An 18,335-nucleotide genomic window follows, 5' to 3' on the forward strand; every position below is an offset into this window, starting at 1 on the left:
CCTGAGTCGCCCAACAGAAAGGGCCCAACCATGTATCTGTCACGAGAAACGAAAACCGTCCCATGCCAAGACACATCATTGTGAAACTTCAGAACCCAAGGAAGAAGTTCAGACCCCACGAGGTCCAGTAAGAAACAGCACAGCCTGCATGCACAGATGCTGGTGCTCACGGCGGGGCCTCCATCTTCCACAGCATCACTGGAAGTTAAACACGGTAGAGAAACACCTTTAAAATTCTGGAGGAAATGCATGTCCACCCTGCAATTTTATACCATGCCAAAATAGCAACTGAGGGAGAAGGAAAAAAGAATGAAATTTTTGAAAAGCTGTGTCCTATGTTGCCTATTCACAGAAAACAGCACACTATATGCCCCACCAACACCATGGCATAAATCAAGAAAGATGAAGACAGGACACACAGACAGACAGACACACACACACACACACACACACACACACACAAAACACAAGACATTCAACACGAGAGAGCAGCAGAAGGTACCCAAGGGACGAGGGCAAAGGAAAACCAGAGGATGGGGCAGCACACGGAGCATGGAGGCCCAGAATGAAACGCACAGCCCGTCAGCGCCATCAAACTTCCTAAGACTGCAGCAGCTGAAGAGTGCTGGGTTGAATGAGCTGGTAAGAATCACCAAAAGGAAAGAATTCCAAAAAAAGATCTGAGCAGGAACGATGATTGAGTAAGTCCATCCATGTACACACTGCATTCTGACCTCACTGGAGTTACGACATCTCTGTTGGGAAAGAGGGGACTCCGTGTGAGGAAAAGAGGCAAGCAGAAGAGAAGTAAATGTTCATCCGCAGGGTCCAAAGTCTACTGCCAATGCCTGAAACCAGCAGGGAGGAAAAAAAAAAAAACACAAACAGGCAGCAATTTTTTTTGCTGTCAAGATGGAGTTTCACTGTCACCCAGGCTGGAGTGCAGTGGCTCTATCTCAGCTCACTGCAACCTCCGCCTCCCAGGTTCACAGAATTCTTGTGCCTCAGGCTCCCAAGTGGCTGGGATTACAGGCATCTGCCACCACACCCAGCTAATTTTTTTGTATTTTTAGTAGAGATGGATTTTTACCATGTTGGCCAGGCTGGTCTTAAACTCCTGACCTCCAGTGATCCGCCCGCCTTGGCCTCCCAACATGCTGGGATTACAGGCATGAGCCACCTCATCTGGTCAATTTTTTTAATGTTCCTCATAAACTAAGGAGTAACAAAAACAAACATCAACTAAGAGAGATCAAAGGGGCTGCCCGTGGGGAATAAGAAATGAAGAGAAATGGAAGCAACTGTTCTCTCTCCCAACCAACCTTACAAAACTACTCATAAGACATTTTTAAACAGAAATGAAATAAAATCCTAAGAAATTAAAAACAAAACAAAGGATGTGGACCTGTAACAGTTCTTTCAAACAGGAGGGCCTAAAATTCTCTTCAGAAACAGGAAGAGACTTAATAGGAAGATAAACCCCAGCTACGTATTTGGTAAGCATTAATTTAAAACTTGAAATGTTCCCACAATGTATTCAGATACCAACAGGGTGCAGAACAGTTTCTTTTGCTGACAAAGAACCCTCAAGAAACACACTGGAAGGCCTCTAGAGGCAACAACATTGTTCCCTGGGTGCACATAAAGTGACTGGTAACCACCAGTTTGGAATGTTTCATGGTTTGTACCAGGCAAAGGCGTATCTCAGTTTATTTCCCCCAATTTAAACCTTACAAACCAGGGAGTCATTTAGGATTAAGAAACTCCATAGTCATTGTCAGGAGGCAGTGTTTTTTTTTTCTTTTTCCCAAAGCATTTGGCACAGAGATTTTTTATAATTTCCACTGCAAAAACATGAATGATGGGAAATGACTGATACATACTGGTCGGGCGACAGTGGCTGATTCTATGCAGCGAGACATGGTCAACACAGAGTGCAACTTCTGTTTCCTGCATTCTCGCCAGCCACAAGATTCCATTAGTGATAATCAGCTGAGCTAAAGCACTGACAACCCACAGAAAGGTGGGTTGGGTGCGGTCCACTTCCTGCAGGTAAGGAGCTTCCAACAAGGGCAGTTCTGAATCACCAGAGGCAATCGCCCAAATAGAGCTAAGTGGCACGTTTCTCAGGAGACCATCAGATGCCTGGACTCCCGCTTTAGAGTGTGTGTAACTTTCTAGTACACTAGAAAGCAGCAGTGACCATCGACATGCTCCTCCCCTCAGCAACTGCTCACCCTGCCTCTGGCACCAGGAACCTGGAAAAACACTGAACAAGATGAACCTCCACCTGCACATGAGGCAGCTCAGCTCCATGCATCAGAACGTAGCTCCGAGAAGACCCCCCCCAAGTCAGTGAGAGGGTGGGAAAGCAACGATGCCAGCCGCCTCTTGCCTATAACTGCTCCTTGCAGGGCCACTCTGCTCCATTGGCAAGCTAGAAAATCCAGTCTGACCAATGCCTGCTTGAAGGTCACTTGGTTCTATGTGAAATGCTATTGAGAACACTCCCAGATCTGAGACTGCACTCCTCCAAAAATTTGGGTTTTTCTCATTTTAAAAAACCTTGTGACTATCCTCCCCCTCAGAAAAGAACACTTTCAAGCAAAACAAATTCTTACCATTGTTACATTTTGGTGACACAGGAGAATAGGGAACATGGAGTACTGAAAAATAGGTTTTTGGGTTTTTTGGTTTTGAAACTTACATAGGCAACTAACAGTAACAAAACAGTAACAGTAACTGAGTACTTTCCTTATTATTCTTTAGCATTGATCAGCAAAAAGGATCACAGAGCAAGGGGAGTAATGAGATAGAATGTTCACTGAGATTTCAAGTCACCAAGTTGAGTGAACCCTAAAAAAAATCCACCTAGGCTGTCCTACTGACATGGGAGCCTCCCACACATATTCCTGGGCCTCCTCCCCTCTGAAGTGCTGCAATGCCTTCTAAAGGGGCACCCAGCACTACCCACACCCAAGAAAGCAGAAGCCCCAAAGAACAGGAGCTCATCTGCTCAAAAATGTGCCATGCTTCCTGCTGCCCAGAGACACAAGGCCTCCCCCAGGTCCACAGGCACCCCACTGCCTCTCCAGCTCTAGGACCCACCAAGCCCACCAGAAGCTATGTCATGCTTTCCAACAATGTGCCTTTGCTCACTGTGTCTTCAGTGACTACAACCTTCTTAGGGCTTTTGCCCCAAAAAAGACAGCAGACCTCTTGAGGACAGAGATGGACAGAGGCTCTGAACTCTGCCTCCCATGGCTCCCGGCACCATCCTCTGCAGGCTCCCCTGTGCCATCCAATGCTGTCAGTCACCAGAGCACACTCCACAGTTCAGCAAGTCCCCAATGTCTTGAATGTCCTGACTGTACACACACACTGTGACACACCAACCTTCCCCCAGAGTGCGATGGTAACAGGGTAACTGGGCAGGCATCTCCCAAGGAAGGAACGGAAAAGAACTGGTGGAAACGTGACACTAACAAGAAAAAAAAGTACAGGAGCACTTAAGCCACAATTCAGTGCAGCTGTCCTGTGTTTGCCTTCATTTCCCAGACTCCCAGAGCACACAAGCTTCCCTGGGGTGAACAGAGCACTTGAGAAAAGCCCTCCATGATCCCAAACTGGCCATTAGACACCCTTCTCATTATCCCGATGCAAGAGGCATTCTCAGCAAAGGTCCATTTATCCAAGCAGCAGGATAAACAGAAGGGGAACAAGGGGGCAGGATGATGTTAACAAGGAGAAACTTCAGGTTTTTAAGCTATTCCTCTAAATTATCTGTATTTTCAAATATGAAACTATGTTAAAATTTCAAAATATGCTAAATTAACCAGGCCCTGCAATATGCAATATACGTGACATATACAATTCAGTATTTTTCAAACTGTGGGTCATGAACCAGCGGCCTGTGAACTCAATCTAGTGTTGGAAGCAGCTCCTTTTTAAAATATATCGTAACAGCACATCACAAGCACAGGCTGAGCATCCCTGATCCAACATGATCCAAAATAGGAGACTTTTTGGGTGCCTACATGATGCTCACAGGAAATGCTCACTGGAGAACTTCTGATTTCAGATGCTCAACCAGTAAGTACATAATGCAAATATTCCAAAATTTGAAACACTTGTGGTCCCAAGCATTTTGGATGAGGAATACTCAGCCTGTAGTAAGGATTAGTACTGTCTCCTGAAACCTGTTTTTGGTCCTGATGTAAAATATATTTCTTACCTGGTTCATGGCCCAGAAAAGTTGAAAAGTGATAAAATTCTGTAACAGAAATGCGCAAACCAAAATCTCCCAGGGTGACCGGGAGAGTCATTTTTAAATCACAAAAGTCATTTTTAAATCACAAAAATTTCTGCAGACTCAAAGCCCATCAGTGTTCCTGCCTCCATACAAAGCTTTTCTTTTAATCTCAATTGAGTGAAACAATAAATGTTCAATGAAAGAATACGAATAGCCACAGATCAGCCTGATTTCTTTTTTTTTGAGATGGAGTTTCGCTCTTGTTACCCAGGCTGGAGTGCAATGGTGCGATCTCGGCTCACCGCAACCTCCGCCTCCCGGGTTCAGGCAATTCTCTTGCCTCAGCCTCCTGAGTAGCTGGGATTACAGGCACGCGCCACCATGCCCAGCTAATTTTTTTGTATTTTTAGTAGAGACGGGATTTCACCATGTTGACCAGGATGGTCTCGATCTCTTGACCTCGTGATCCACCCGCCTTGGCCTCCCAAAGTGCTGGGATTACAGGCGTGAGCCACCGCGCCTGGCCCTAATTTCTTTATGTTTATTCACCGTTACTACATTTACTCAGTTTATAATTTCTATTTTTTTACCCCTACTAAAATATAAAACTGGGGTTTGGGGGGGAAAAGGCAAGGCTTTGGCAACTTTCATTAACACTGATTTAAAATGGTAACCTCATTCAGATCTACCTCCTTCGACCCCTCCCCTAGGACCTGGCACATGAAAGTTCAATAAGGACTGTTGATTGAATAAGTAAATTTCTCATTTCTTTGGTTAATCCAACTTGTAATGAGATAAACTTTAATGTTTGCAAAAGTAACCATCAAACAGCAAAACTGCACGGTGAGTAGGAGTATGATCTTGGAGTCAGGAAAGACCGAGTTTCAATCACAAATTTGCTACATAATGTATGATTTCACCTTGGTCAGTTCACTTAGTCTCCCTTGGTCTCCACATCTACAAAATGGTGTAATAATATCTACGTCTCAACAGTACCAGTAAGAATTGAGAGGCATAAAAATGACTCACAAAACACTGAAAAATGGTGTATATACTAATATGGTTGGTTGGTATTTTTGAAGCATCTTTGCCGGGGCCACCTGAATTCACTCTGCTGTCTTTCTAAGTCAACTCTTTACCATCCCTGGTCAGGAGACAAGAAAAAAGGGAGGGCTATGAGGCCCATCAGGGCAAGCCACAGAAGAGATAGGGACGTCTCTCCTCCCATTTTAGCAGACCACTGTCAAAAGCAGGAGTGCTTTTAATTTAATCTTCAGCAACAACTCTTAGGGAAGCCTCCCAGGGTAGCAGCAACTGCTAATCTGAAGTAGAAAATAAATGTGCTCGTTTTTCTTTTCTAGGGGTGGGGAAGGTTCTTCCCCAAATGACACAGTTACCAGACAATCTGTAGATGTACTTAGGTACAGGAATGACTGACTGGTAGAAGCCAGCTTTCCTACCTCTGAAACGGCAAAGCTGAAAATCTGGTCATCTCTTCTGAGAAACACTTAACATCTTTCCTACTGAGAAAGCAAAATAAAAACAGTTCCCAAGTAACACAACCTAGCAGATACATAATAGTTGAGAAGCAAAGTTATTAAGGAAATGTATCTTCTTTTCCCAAGATTTAAGAACTCTGTCCCACTCTTCAAAAAAAAAAAAAAAGTGAGGACAAAAATGAAAAAGTGAGATACCAGATATCACCTGGTAACCATATGATACTGACTTCACAGCACCAGCCAAAGGGGCTTCAGTGCCTTTTCAAATTGATTCGCTTTCCACAAAGGCCAAGTAACCTAGTAAGTGAGGCATCTGTGCTAGATTCCAACCTGATGAACACGCTGTAAATGTCAATCTAAAGGAAATACTGAGAAAACCTTTTTTTAAATCCTTACACGAGTCCTTCTTGCTCAACTGGCAAGAAGTTCTTTTTTTCACCCAGTTCACTCTGACCTACACACATCTCTAAACTCATACCAAAGCGGCTTTAGGAAATGCCAAGAAACCACATCTGATTGTTACCTAGCAGTCAGCAGTTTAGGTTTGAATGTATGTTAAATTCAAGGCTCCTTAAATGAGTCCACAAAAGAGTATTCTTCAAGCATCTTCCCAGCCACACTCTTAAGATACTGTACTCCTAAAAACCATACACACACACACACACTAAAATTCTAGCTGCCATTAAACTGGTAACTTTGGGTTCCTATTTTTCCAGAATTCAAACCTGAACAGTGAAATCCAGTTTTCTCTTTACGGTTTCAAAAACAGAAGGGAGAGAAGCTGATCTCACTTGAAGAGGCGGGCAGACCCAGAACCAGTCCTCAGATCTGGGCACGGGGCTTCTCGGCCCTCAAGACACAGGGAAGGAGCCTGCTGGTATCTATACATCAACCAATAATCTACGTGGATGCTTTTGGTTTTCTTCAAACACTTCACGTTCACTCACTTAGCTAAACAGGGAGAGCAAAATTTTCATGACATACCCTAACTGTATCCTAAGATTTCAATCCCAAACATTTTATCACCATTTCTGAGCCTACAAACTTGATAAGAGTTAGCCAAGGACGGTGGTTTTGTTTTTCAAAGGGCTAAAAGCAGTCCCCAACGGCAACAAAAACAACAAAAAACACCCTTTAACGTATTCAGGTAAATTTGAAATGCAACTCCTCCGCCATCCCCCAAAAAGTCACTGGTAGGCCAAGATGTCACCAAGTACCAAAGGAGAGGTTTACTGGGCGAAGAACTACTATAAAAGCAACCAAGTCTCAAAGTGAAAGTACAGAGGGGCCCGGGGCCGGGTCAGGCCGAGACCCCTGGTGCGCGGCTGTCCGGGGGGATTCCTCCTTCCAGAAGGTTTGCAGCTCGCACTTTCTCCCGGTCCGCAGGCGCACGGGGTCTCAGGGCAAAGCCACCGCAAGTGAAACTGGCGGTTACACCTTCCTCCACTCCGCCCTGCCTCCTCCGCCCCGGCCGGGACGAGTCCAGGCGCGCTCCCCGTCCCGGCCCTGCCCAGGTCTCCCGCCCGCCCGGGGGTGGGGGACGAGCCCGGGGGGCGCGTCCTGGGGCCTCCGTCAACCCGGCCCGCTCGCAGGGCCCGGGGACCCGGCGGGGCCTCCAAGGGCATCGCTCCGCCTCACTTCTCCCGGGGACAGGGCCGACCGGGCCTGCAGCTCCGGGGGAGTGTTGGGGCGCGGGGAGCGGGGAGGGCGAGCGCCCGCACCCCCACATCCGGACCCAGGCCGCGGTCCCCACGGCCCTTGCACGCATACGCCGGAGCCGGCAGGGACGCCCGGGGCTCGGACTCGGACCCCCGCCGAGCTGGGCGCGCTGGGAGCCAGGCTCCGGCGCGACCCTGGCCGGCTGAGCGTGGGGGGGGGGCCGTGGGGACGCCGCCAAGTTGCCGCTTCCGCCCCGGCCCAGCAGCGCATCCCGGCCCCGCGGCCCTCGTCCGCCTACCTGCATGCCGGGCAGGCCCGACTGCACTGGGGAGTGAGCCATGGCACTCCGGACCTCCACTTCCTGGGACGGGACGGCCGAGCCGCTGCGATCCGCGCGGGCAGAGAGGCCCGCGGGCCGCGCGCAGCCCTCGGGCGGCGGGGCCGGCCGGAGCCCGAGGCCACCCCAGCCCCGACGGGTCCCGGCCGGGTGGCGGGGCTCAACGGCGAGCAGCTGGCTGCGTCTCCATGCACGGCGCCGGGGAGGGGCTGCGGGGGGCGCAGGGCCTCGCGCGAACTGCCGCCGCCGCCGCCGCTGCTGCTCGGCTGGAGCCGGGCCTGGGCCCGCGCGCGCTGGCCGCTGGAGCGGGAGTGGGCGCGCACAGCCCGCCGAGCCCGCGAGCGCCGAACGCGTCCCGCCCCGGCCCGGCCCCCGCGCCCGCCCCCGCGGCCCGGCCGGGGACCCCGCCCCGCGCTTCCGGGAGGGGGAGGGGAGAGGCCGGTGGCCGCGCGGGAGCCCTAGGCCGCAGCCGCCGCCTGCCGGCCCGGCCCGGGTCCCAGCGGCTCCCGCGGCGCTCTCAAGCCCCCGCGGGCGGGTGGGCGGCGCGGCCGGGAGGGGGCCTCGGCGCGCCAGGAGGGACGGAGTTGGGGCCGGAGGCTGGCCGCGTGCCCACCGGGCCGGCGCCGGGGTGAACCTGGGCCGCCCGGCCCGCCAGCCAACCCCCTTTTCTGGCGTTCCCTGGGAAAACGCGCCCCCGGCGAGCCCCTGAGGGCAGGGTCGGGGTCGGGGGCACCTCGGGCGGGAGAGCGCCCCGCGGGGCCTCAGCCGGTGGCCGGTGCCAGGAGGCCGAGGCAGAGCTGCTCCGGTGTCTGGGTGAAGTTTCCAGCCGAGAAGGAAACCGAAAGGGGAGAGGCCGAGAAAGGTTAATTTCTAGCGCTTTTGGTTACCGAAAAGGGCTGGGAACTTAGCGAGGCTGTGAGGAGGCTGAACCCCACCATCTCTGGGCTCCACAACAAGTCGGGGGCACCCTCCCATGGGAAGGGGAAAATGGAGTGCAGAGGGCAGGGAGGAAGGGAAGGGAAGGAAAGCGGGTCTGGACTTTGAACACTCTCCCTCTCTTTCCCCTGCCTCGGAAGCTCCAAGTCCACTCAGCACCATCTCTGTCTCCCGCTTCCAGCCACCTTCTCTCCAGCTGCTGAGGGGAAAAGTCTGGATGGAGCGGGTCCCTAGGCCTCCAGGAAGTGTTTTATTACAGTCGCAAACAGGTTGAGAGGCCGTCACCCAAGTGATGACTCCCTACTCCTTAGATTGTAGGGACGCTGGCACCTCATTCATGCCCCTAAGTGGCCATTTTGCACCCTGGCTGGTGAGTTAGGCAGACAAAGTGAGCCCCCAAGAGTGTACAGGCCTCTGTGCAGAGCTCTAAAAGGCCTCCACCAAGGTAAGGAGTGATGATTTTCTGAGGTATGTTTTGTGTTGATTTTCCCCGGGTGCTCTGAATCGGACAAGGAGTAGGATGCTAACATCTGATCCCTTCTTTCCCTTGGGAGACATGCGTGTTTTTTCTCGGAGTCCTAGGGAATACCTTAGAATACCTTCATGGCTATCCCTGGTACACCCATCTTGAGGAGCCCTGCCACCCCTAAGTAGGACAGCAAGGAAATACAAGATTTAGATAAGTATGAACGCTGATCTCCAGGAACTCAAAATCATGTGTAAATTTTGTACTCCTGAAAAAAGGTTACCGGAAGAGATGAAGAGCAGAACAAACAAGAATGTGAATCTTTAAAATGTGGATACTCTTTAGGGCAGCCAGGAATTCTACCTAAAGGAACATACTCTAAGGCACCAACCAGAAGTGTGGAAGAATGCGGGTAAAAAGACCAACCGAGCGGTATTTAGAATCCTGGGGAAGCTGGGAACTGCCGAAAAGTCTCACAGCTGTTAAGTAAATAATAGTATTTTCTTACAGTGAGTACTAGGTAGTCATTTAATATGGTGTCTTTCAATATCTAGTAATAGGGCAAATGTTTTCATTATATATTATTAAAGAAAATGCTGGATACAAAACTGCATACAGTCTGATCTCAAACTATAAATATGTTAATATATGTGGTATACACTCACAGTCGTGCATTGCTGAACAATGGGTATACATTGTGAGAAATGTGTCCTTAGTTGATTTTGTCACGTGAGCATCAAAGAGTGTACTTACAGCCGGCCACGGTGGCTCACACCTGTAATCCCAGCACTTTGGGAGGCCAAGGCGGGGGGATCACGAGGTCAAGAGATGGAGACCATCCTGGTCAACATGGTGAAACCCCGTCTCTACTAAAAATACAAAAAATTAGCTGGGCATGGTGGTGCATGCCTGTAATCCCAGCTACTCAGGAGGCTGAGGCAGGAGAATTGCCTGAACCCAGGAGGCGGAGGTTGCAGTGAGCCGAGATTGTGCCATTGCACTCCAGCCTGGGTAACAAGAGCGAAACTCCCTCTCAAAAAAAAAAAAAAGAGTATACTTACACAAAGCTAGGTGGCATAGCCCGCTACATATACACCTAGGCTATATGGTATGGCTTATTGCACCTAGGCCACAAACCTGAACATCATTTGACTGTACTGAATACTAGAGGCAATTAGAACACAGTGGTAAATATTTGTGTATCTAAACATGTCTACATACAGGAAAGGGACAGTAAAAATACTCTTCTAGGGTCAGCAGAGTCAGGGCAATAACCTGGCACCAAGATAAAGAGGAAGAAATGGGATGAATGGTCAGAAACGTCTGGATGTTGATCTGAGGCATTGCCATGGTCAATGCTCAGAAATCACTTTGCAGTGGGAGAATTGCCAGCAAGTAAGCCAGCAGATGGGGGACAAAGGCCCATAATACTCTGGGTATAAAAAAAGAAACTGGAATCCTAGTTTGTGTCCTGAAGCTAGTGAGGCTCAGAACACCGAGGTTCCAGCAGGATATAACTTCTCTGGACACACTGACTTGCATCCATTAGCTGGTCTGTTGCCCCCAGCCCCGTGTAGCTGCTCTCCGTGGCTGCCCCTCATTTCCTCCTTTGACCGTGTTCATGCTGTTGAACACCATTCTCATCAAAAGGAAGGAAGGAAGCAACATGGGAGTTACTGGTTCTGCTCGGCCATTTGCAGGCAGTACGGAGTATTCCCCAGGGCAGTGTCTCTACCTTCTTTGTTTTGGCAGAATGGAGATGATGGACAGGGCCTGAGCCCAGGATCAGATCCGGTGCAATTGCTAATTACTTTCATTCATTCACACCTTTTTTGAATACCAACTATTAATGCATGTCAGATACCCAGTTCAGTATTGGGCATATAAACATTAGATCCTAAGGTGCCTCTTACCCCATCCTAATTAACTGGTTTCCCAGAATCCTAACTTTGGATGTATGCAATACCATAATGCATTAAACTTAGAGTGGAAATAGCTATCATTTTCACCAAGGAAAGAAAAGGATCATCCTCTTATCCTTTTCCTCTTGTCACTTTCTCTCTACCCCCAATGTATAATTACAACAGATTATACACTACCTTAAGTCCAGAAGGAGATTATGAGGGTCTCCATAGAGATGATGCATTTTAGGTCTCCATGGAAATACTAACCCATTGAGTTATTTACTTATCCATTGAATTATTTTTCTTCCCCTGGTCCTCTTTGTCTTTTGTGCTCACTTAAGGACATCAATCTGGCAATGAATTGTGCTCTGAAGTATTTTCTGGACCACAAAGAATATTTCCATACCCCTACATAGAGCCCCTCAAGATATAAAGCCCCTATGTATTTGCTGCCCCAATGTATGAGCATGCTCAGCAAGCTCAGAGAGCAGCAGAAAACAAGAATTCAACAATCAATCCCTTCACTTTTCTAAGTTGAAAAGATAAACACCCCCAAATGCTGCTTTATAAAGAACAGCTAGACAAGTAGAGCATTAGCAATTAAAATTCACAGAATAAAGAAAGGGACATAACATGGTGAACTTTAAAGGGAGAAATAGGAGTGGCTTGGATAAGTAACTAACAGAAGGCTTGACAAATTTCTACACACATTCAGTAGGTGAAGGCAAATATTAAGATCAGTTTGAAGAACGTCTAGTCATTGTTGGATGACACAATAGCAAGAAAAGGTTTGCCGAAGCCCTAGAAAACTAGCCCAGCTACGCTGAGGAGTGGTGCTAATGAGGTTTCATTCTGTGGGTGGAGAGCTCAGAGGGCAGGCTCTGCTGGGTCATCACTCTTAAGTAGGTTTTTGGTTGCACCCTGCCTTAGTTTGCTAGGGCTTCCATAACAAAGAACCACAAACTGGATGGCCAAAACAGCAGAAATTCATTTCCTCAGTTCTGGAGGCTGGAAGTCCAAGATCAATGTGTCAGCAAGGTTGGTTTCTTCCAAGGCCTCTCTCCTGGGCTTGTAGTGGCCAGCATCTCCCTGTGTGTTCTCATGGTCTTCACTGTGTGTTCCTGTGTCCTAATTTCCTCTTTTTATTTTTATTTTATTTATTTGTTTATTTTTGAGGTGGAGTCTCACTCTCTTGCCCAGGCTGGAGTGTAATGGCAAGATCTTGGCTCCCTGCAACCACTGCCTCCCAGGTTCAAGTGTTTTTCCTGACTCAGCCTCCCTAATAGCTGGGACTACAGGTGCCTACCATCACACCAGACTAATTTTTGTATTTTAGTAGAGAAGGGGTTTCACCATCGTGGCCAGTCTGGTCTCGAACTCCTGGCCTCAAATGATCCGCTGGCCTCAGCCTCCCAAAGTGCTGGGATTACAGGCATGAGGCACTGTGCCCAGCCCTAATTCCCTCTTTTTAGAAAGAGACCAGTCAAATTGGATTAAGGCCCATCCTAATGACTTCATTTTTGTTTGATTACCTCATTAAAGTTCCTATCTGCAAATATAGCCACATTCTGAGATACTAGAAATTAGGACTTCAACATAGGAATTTTGGAGGGATACGAGTCAGCCCATAACACACCCCCTTTTCTGCAGATGAGTGTCTGGTCAGCCGCTCTTTGGCTGGGTCCTCCAAGCTCAGCTTCAGGAATGAGCGCTTCCTTCTCCCTTGCCAAGGCCTGTGGACCTTTCTGCATGCTTCACACTGCACACTTCTGCTAATAAGCATTGCTTCATATTTCCTTTCGTGTAGGCCTTAAACTACCTTGCATAGAAACCATAGTCTCCAATCATCAAACAACTGAGAGCAGAAACAGGATGCATAGGTGTTCGCTTGATAAAATATTCCTGATTCAAAGAAATCATCTAAATCTGCCAGAACAGTGTTCAGGGAGGCCGAGCACAGTGGCTCACTCCTGTAATCCCAGCACTTTGGGAGGCCGAGATGGGTAGATCAGGAGATCGAAGCCAGCCTGGTAAATATGGTGAAACCCTGTCTCTATTAAAAATAAAAAATTAGCCAGCATGGTGGCGTGCGCATGTAGTCCCAGCTACTCGGGAGGCTGAGGCAGAAGAATAGCTTGAACTCAGGAGGCAGAAGTTGCAGTGAGCCGGATCACACCATTGCACTGCAGCCTGGGCGGCAGAGTGAGGCTCCATCTCAAAAGAAAAAGGGTTCAGAATATTTTGCAGGCCTATCCATATTCGGTTCAGGCAAAAGGTTATTTAAACGAGATGTGTCTTTCTCCCCCACTGCCTCCTTCTCCCTTGTGTTGGGAGGTACAATTTGCCAGGAGAGTTGGGGGCTGAGCCTCCAAGGGGGCTCTTTGTTGCACATTCTCTCTGCTGCAGTTCTGGAGGCTCACACCAGGGAACAGGCTGTTTAGAGGGACTCACTTGAACAAGCTCACTAGAAAAATTCTCGTGCAATTTTGCTTGGCAAAGAACCAATTAACAGGGCTCCTCGCCCTCTAAACAGTGGCCACTTGACCCTGCCAATCAGCTCATAAAGGCTGCAGTATGCAAAGATTCATCAAGAGCTGTGTGTGTCGCTTTCCCTCCCTCCTGAAGCTCAGTTTGCTTTCAGACGTATCCAGAAAGGGCATACATGAAATCCTCCCCAGGAGGATGATGTCATCCAGCCTACAGTCACACAACTGCAACACCAGTTTTTAAAAGCTCTTGGCTCTGTTTTCTGACAAGGAAGACAAATTGTAGAAAATCATTTTAATTTTCACTTCAAGCAGATCCAGAGGCTTGTGTGCTTAAAGACCATTGTACAAGCATACAAAGGTAAAACGTGCCTATCAGTTGCAGATATTTGTTCCAGAATGCACAAAACTTAAGTCAGCTTAAAATCATCACAAAAATGTTGACCTATACACTACCCTGTCATCAAAGCTTCACCTGCAAAAAGGACAAGAATATCGTCTTATACCTTAATTTTCCTGCCATTTTTATTTGGTTTCTTAAAGAAGCTATGCTGGAGATGCTGTTAGTTGGAAGTCTTTGAAAAACAAATGACAGATAACTAGCTCAGACCTCCATAAGCACAAAAGGGACATTTTAGTTCAGTAATAAAAATCAGGCTGGGCATGGTGGCTCACGCCTGTAATCTCAGCATTTTGGGAGGCCGAGGCAAGTGGATCATCTGAGGTCAGGAGGTCAAGACCAGCCTGACCAACAGGGTGAAACCCCATCCCTACTAAAAATACAAAATAATTAGCTGGGTGTGGTGGCAGGCACCTGTAATCCCAGCTACTTGGGAGGCTTAGGCAGGAGAATCGCTTGAAACCGGGAGGGGGAGGTTGCAGTGAGCCGAGATCGCGCCACTGCACTCCAACACGGGCAACACTGTGAGACACTGTCATAAATAAATACACAAATAAATATCAACACGTGGCTAAATCAGGCTTGGATTAATCCAAAAAGACGAGTTCAATGATAAATCAACTCTATCTGCCTCTGCTTCTCACCTCTTCTCTGCCTCTCCTTGGCTTCATCCCATCTAGGTTCTCTGGATGCAGTGTCAAGATCTACACCATGTGGGCCTTGTAATCTCAGAGAGAAGAGAGTGGCCTTTTCTTACCCAGTGCCCATATGCCAAATCTAGTGGAGAAACTCACATCTGTGGATGTCCATTCTTGCACACACGTGCCCTCCCCCCCCCACACACACACACAACACACACACAGGTGTCTTTTTCCATACCTATAACTTGTGTGTACTCCCCTCCCCATATAACAGAGCCAGTCCATGAATAACCATTTATATACTCGCCACTTCCCCACAGCGAGTCAACCCTAGACCTTCTACTGAGGCCATTCATTTCCTGGTCCAGGGGCTCTGGATGATATGGCTTTCTCTTTTTTAAGCCTAGACCTGGCTCTTCACAGGCCAGCAATCCCTATCTAATTGGTAAATGTAATTCTCTTCATGTGTTTAACATATTATGGAGGAGGATATGTTTGAAAACTACTTTAAAAACTCTCAGTTTAAAGGAAAAGAAAAGGAAGGGAACAGGCATCCATCAGTTTGTAATGCACATGAAACCTTTCTGGAAGGTGAGGTGGGAGAGGCTTGGTCAGCCCCTGGGCTGCACTTGGCTCAGCTATTTGGGAGATACTCCCTTTTCTGTGGTGTCTTCCATGGCCACCTTGGAGAGAATTCTGGGGCAGGCTGACCAGCCCACCTCCTGTTGGTGAAGATGTGGGGTTCTGAGGAATGTCCTAGAACAGAGGTCCCAGCGTTCTCCTTCATAGCACCCTTAGTGCCCCAGTGACTTTTTTTCATAACATCTCTTGATCAAAGGAAATACCTAACAGGCCAATTAATTAAGAAAATAGGGTCTGGGTGCTGTGGCTTATGCCTGTAATCCCAGCACTTCAGGAGGCTGAGGCAAGTGGATCACTTGAGGTCAGGAGTTCAAGACCAGGCTGGCCAACATGGTGAAACCCCGTCTCTACTAATAATACACGAATTAGCTGGGCATTGTGGGGAGTGCCTGTAAACCCATCTACTTGGGAGAGTGAGACATGAGAATTGCTTGAACCTGGGCAGTGGAGGTTGTAGTGAGCCAAGATCGTGCCACTGAACTCCAGCCTGAATGGCAGAATGAAACTGTGCCTCAAAAAAAAAAAAAAAAAAAAATCAAGAAAATAGGTACAAACAAATTAATATGAACTCCTGTCTTAGTAACTTAGAGGACATTTGAAGAAATAATACTGTAAATTATAAAATAATAGTTTAATTTTATTCTTAAATAATCACAGTTACCGACGGGACATGTGTTCCTGTTGGACACTGCACAACTTCCCAACCTTAGAATCATAGTGGACACTGCCACCTTCATTTCTTGTTCCACACTGATTTTTTTTGTGTTTTCTTTTTTTTGAGACGGAGTTTCGCTCTTGTTACCCAGGCTGGAGTGCAATGGCGCGATCTCGGCTCACCACAACCTCTGCCTCCTGGGTTCAGGCAATTCTCCTGCCTCAGCCTCCTGAGTAGCTGGGATTACAGGCACGCACCACCGTGCCCAGCTAATTTTTTGTATTTTTAGTAGAGACAGCGTTTCACCATGTTGACCAGGATGGTCTCGATCTCTCGACCTTGTGATCCACCCGCCTCAGCCTCCCAAAGTGCTGGGATTACAGGCTTGAGCCACTGTGCCTGGCCTGTGTTTTCTTTTAAATCACAGTAACTTTCAAAAATATAAGCAACCACTTTGCAAATTATGCGATATCACTGAAAAGAATATAGCATGATCTAATGTTAATCTGAGCTATCTGTTATTGTGGTATCTGACAGATGTATAATCCCACCATATTTCCTAAAAAATGTCAAATACTGCATGGCACCTCTGAATTCTCTGCAGTACCCAAGACCACCTTGGGACAGAGCTTCAGAAGCATGGGCTTTGGAGATTAAACAGTCACCAGGTTTGTGATTGTCCTGGTGATGTAACTCCCTTGAAAACTGAGTAGAAACCCAAGCCAGAAGCCTATTGAGTCCAGGCTTTTGAATCTAAACCTCATCACTGGAAGCTCAGCCCTCAGCCCCTTAGGGCTCTTGGTCTTGTTCTTTGGGGGCAGTTCTCTGCCTCTGAATGAATGGATTGAGGTGATAGGCAGGGTTAATCTTCCCCTGGTCCCCTGGATATACCCCAGGCCTGGTAATGGGGGAAATTCTTACTCAGCTAGTAATTTGTACTCAGCAGGAGGAGAGAGAAGCCTGGCACTAGCTCCAAGGATCCCAGAGGATCAGGGTCATTTGATTCTCTGACTTTTCCAGAGTCCCAGGCAGGACCAGCTACATAATTTGCAAAACGAAAATGTGTGCCCTTGTTCAAAGCATATTAACAATTTCAAGACAGAACAGAGCAGTAGACCAAGAATAGGACCCCCCCCCTTTTTTTTTTAACTACTTCAGTTATCTGTGGAACCTTTTTTTTTTTTCCGAGATGGAGTCTTGCTCTGTCACCAGGCTGGAGTGCAGTGGCGTGATCTCAGCTCACTACAACCTCTGCCTCCTGGGTTCAAGCAATTCCCTGCCTCAGCCTCCCAAGTAACGGGGGTTACAGGTGCCCACCACCACACCCAGCTAATTTTTATATTTTTAGTAGAGACAGGGTTTCACTATCTTGGCCAGGCTGGTCTTGAACTCCTGACCTCATGATTCACCCACCTTGGCCTTCCAAAGTGCTGGGAGTACAAGCATGAGCCACCGGACCTGGCCCCATAGGGCCCTTCTAAGTGTGGGGTGATGTGCAACCACACAGGTCACACTCCCAGCCAGCCAGCCTGCTCCCAGGTTTACTTCCCAGGTGTTTACCGGTCTCTCTAACTAACTCTCACTTACTTCAACTTGGGAGGGTTCATACAGCTTTTGGATTCTGCTGGAAACATGCCTCTTCCAATTTGGGGTTGTTGGTACAGGCCGGAAGGTCCTCCCTCTGTAAGACTCCAGGGCTCTCATCCAAGACTGCATGACTTCCTCATGTGCCAACTCGGTTTGAAGCCTGTCTGTTTTTCTTGCAGCTTACTAAAGGCTACAAAAAGTAACCAACACACTCAGCCAGGTTTTTTAGACTGAGAGCTTCCTAAACATTGGGCTGTGGCCCACCCGTGTGGCAGCCATCCATGCCCTGAGTCCCAGGCAGCTGGGCAGTGCCTGAGGTATCGAAAGCCTCCAGGCCAATTGCCTCTGGCAGGGAGCACCTCATCTATTTGCATCAGTGGTGCCTGACACATACTCTGCTTCCTGATGTCGATGAGAAAGCACTATTGTAAAACTTCATTCTCTGCACCTCCCAGATCCAAAGTCTGTAAGTGATCTGGCACAAGAGCTGCCAGACTCTGATTGGCCTGGGGTGGTGGGAGGTAACGAAATCATCTCACCTGAATCCAGGGACAGAGGATGGTTTATTTAGGAAGAAGCAGGTGGTATACCCTAAATAAAGTGATACTGAACAGATAAGAGCCCTGTATCTACCGGAGTAGGGAAGTGGGGGTTGGTCTATGTAGCTACTTAATTCAGCCAGCTTCAAATCAAAGCTCATTGGCACCAAGGCTCCCCAACTTCCCAGACTTAGAGATTTCTGCTGTCTTCCACTCAGTTTCATGCATACCATTTACCTAATCAGTTTTCCTCCAGCATCTTTCACTCCCAGTACCAGTTTCTAGGTATTTATTTCATAGATACAGGATCTTGCTCTATCACCCAGGCTAAA

At 48.0% G+C, this 18,335-nt stretch overlaps 1 protein-coding gene across 4 annotated transcripts in view; it reads right to left on the reverse strand.

Moving 5' to 3' along the window:
* Positions 1-17,866, reverse strand: part of STK24 (serine/threonine kinase 24) — a 145,437-nt gene extending 127,571 nt beyond the window's left edge. For 3 of the 4 annotated variants that reach the window (XM_035292937.3, XM_003731901.6, XM_078371084.1), the window contains exon 1: positions 7,709-8,060. In XM_035292937.3, coding sequence (XP_035148828.1) covers positions 7,709-7,750 — 42 coding nt within the window. In that variant the 5' untranslated portion in view covers positions 7,751-8,060. Of the gene's footprint in view, positions 1-7,708; positions 8,061-17,464 lie in introns of those variants that run through there. The other variant, XM_054244242.2, reaches the window with a different exon arrangement.
* Between the last annotated feature and the right edge of the window lie 469 nt (positions 17,867-18,335).

Source organism: Callithrix jacchus, chromosome 1 (assembly GCF_049354715.1).
Source record: "Callithrix jacchus isolate 240 chromosome 1, calJac240_pri, whole genome shotgun sequence".
NCBI lineage: Eukaryota > Metazoa > Chordata > Mammalia > Primates > Cebidae > Callithrix > Callithrix jacchus.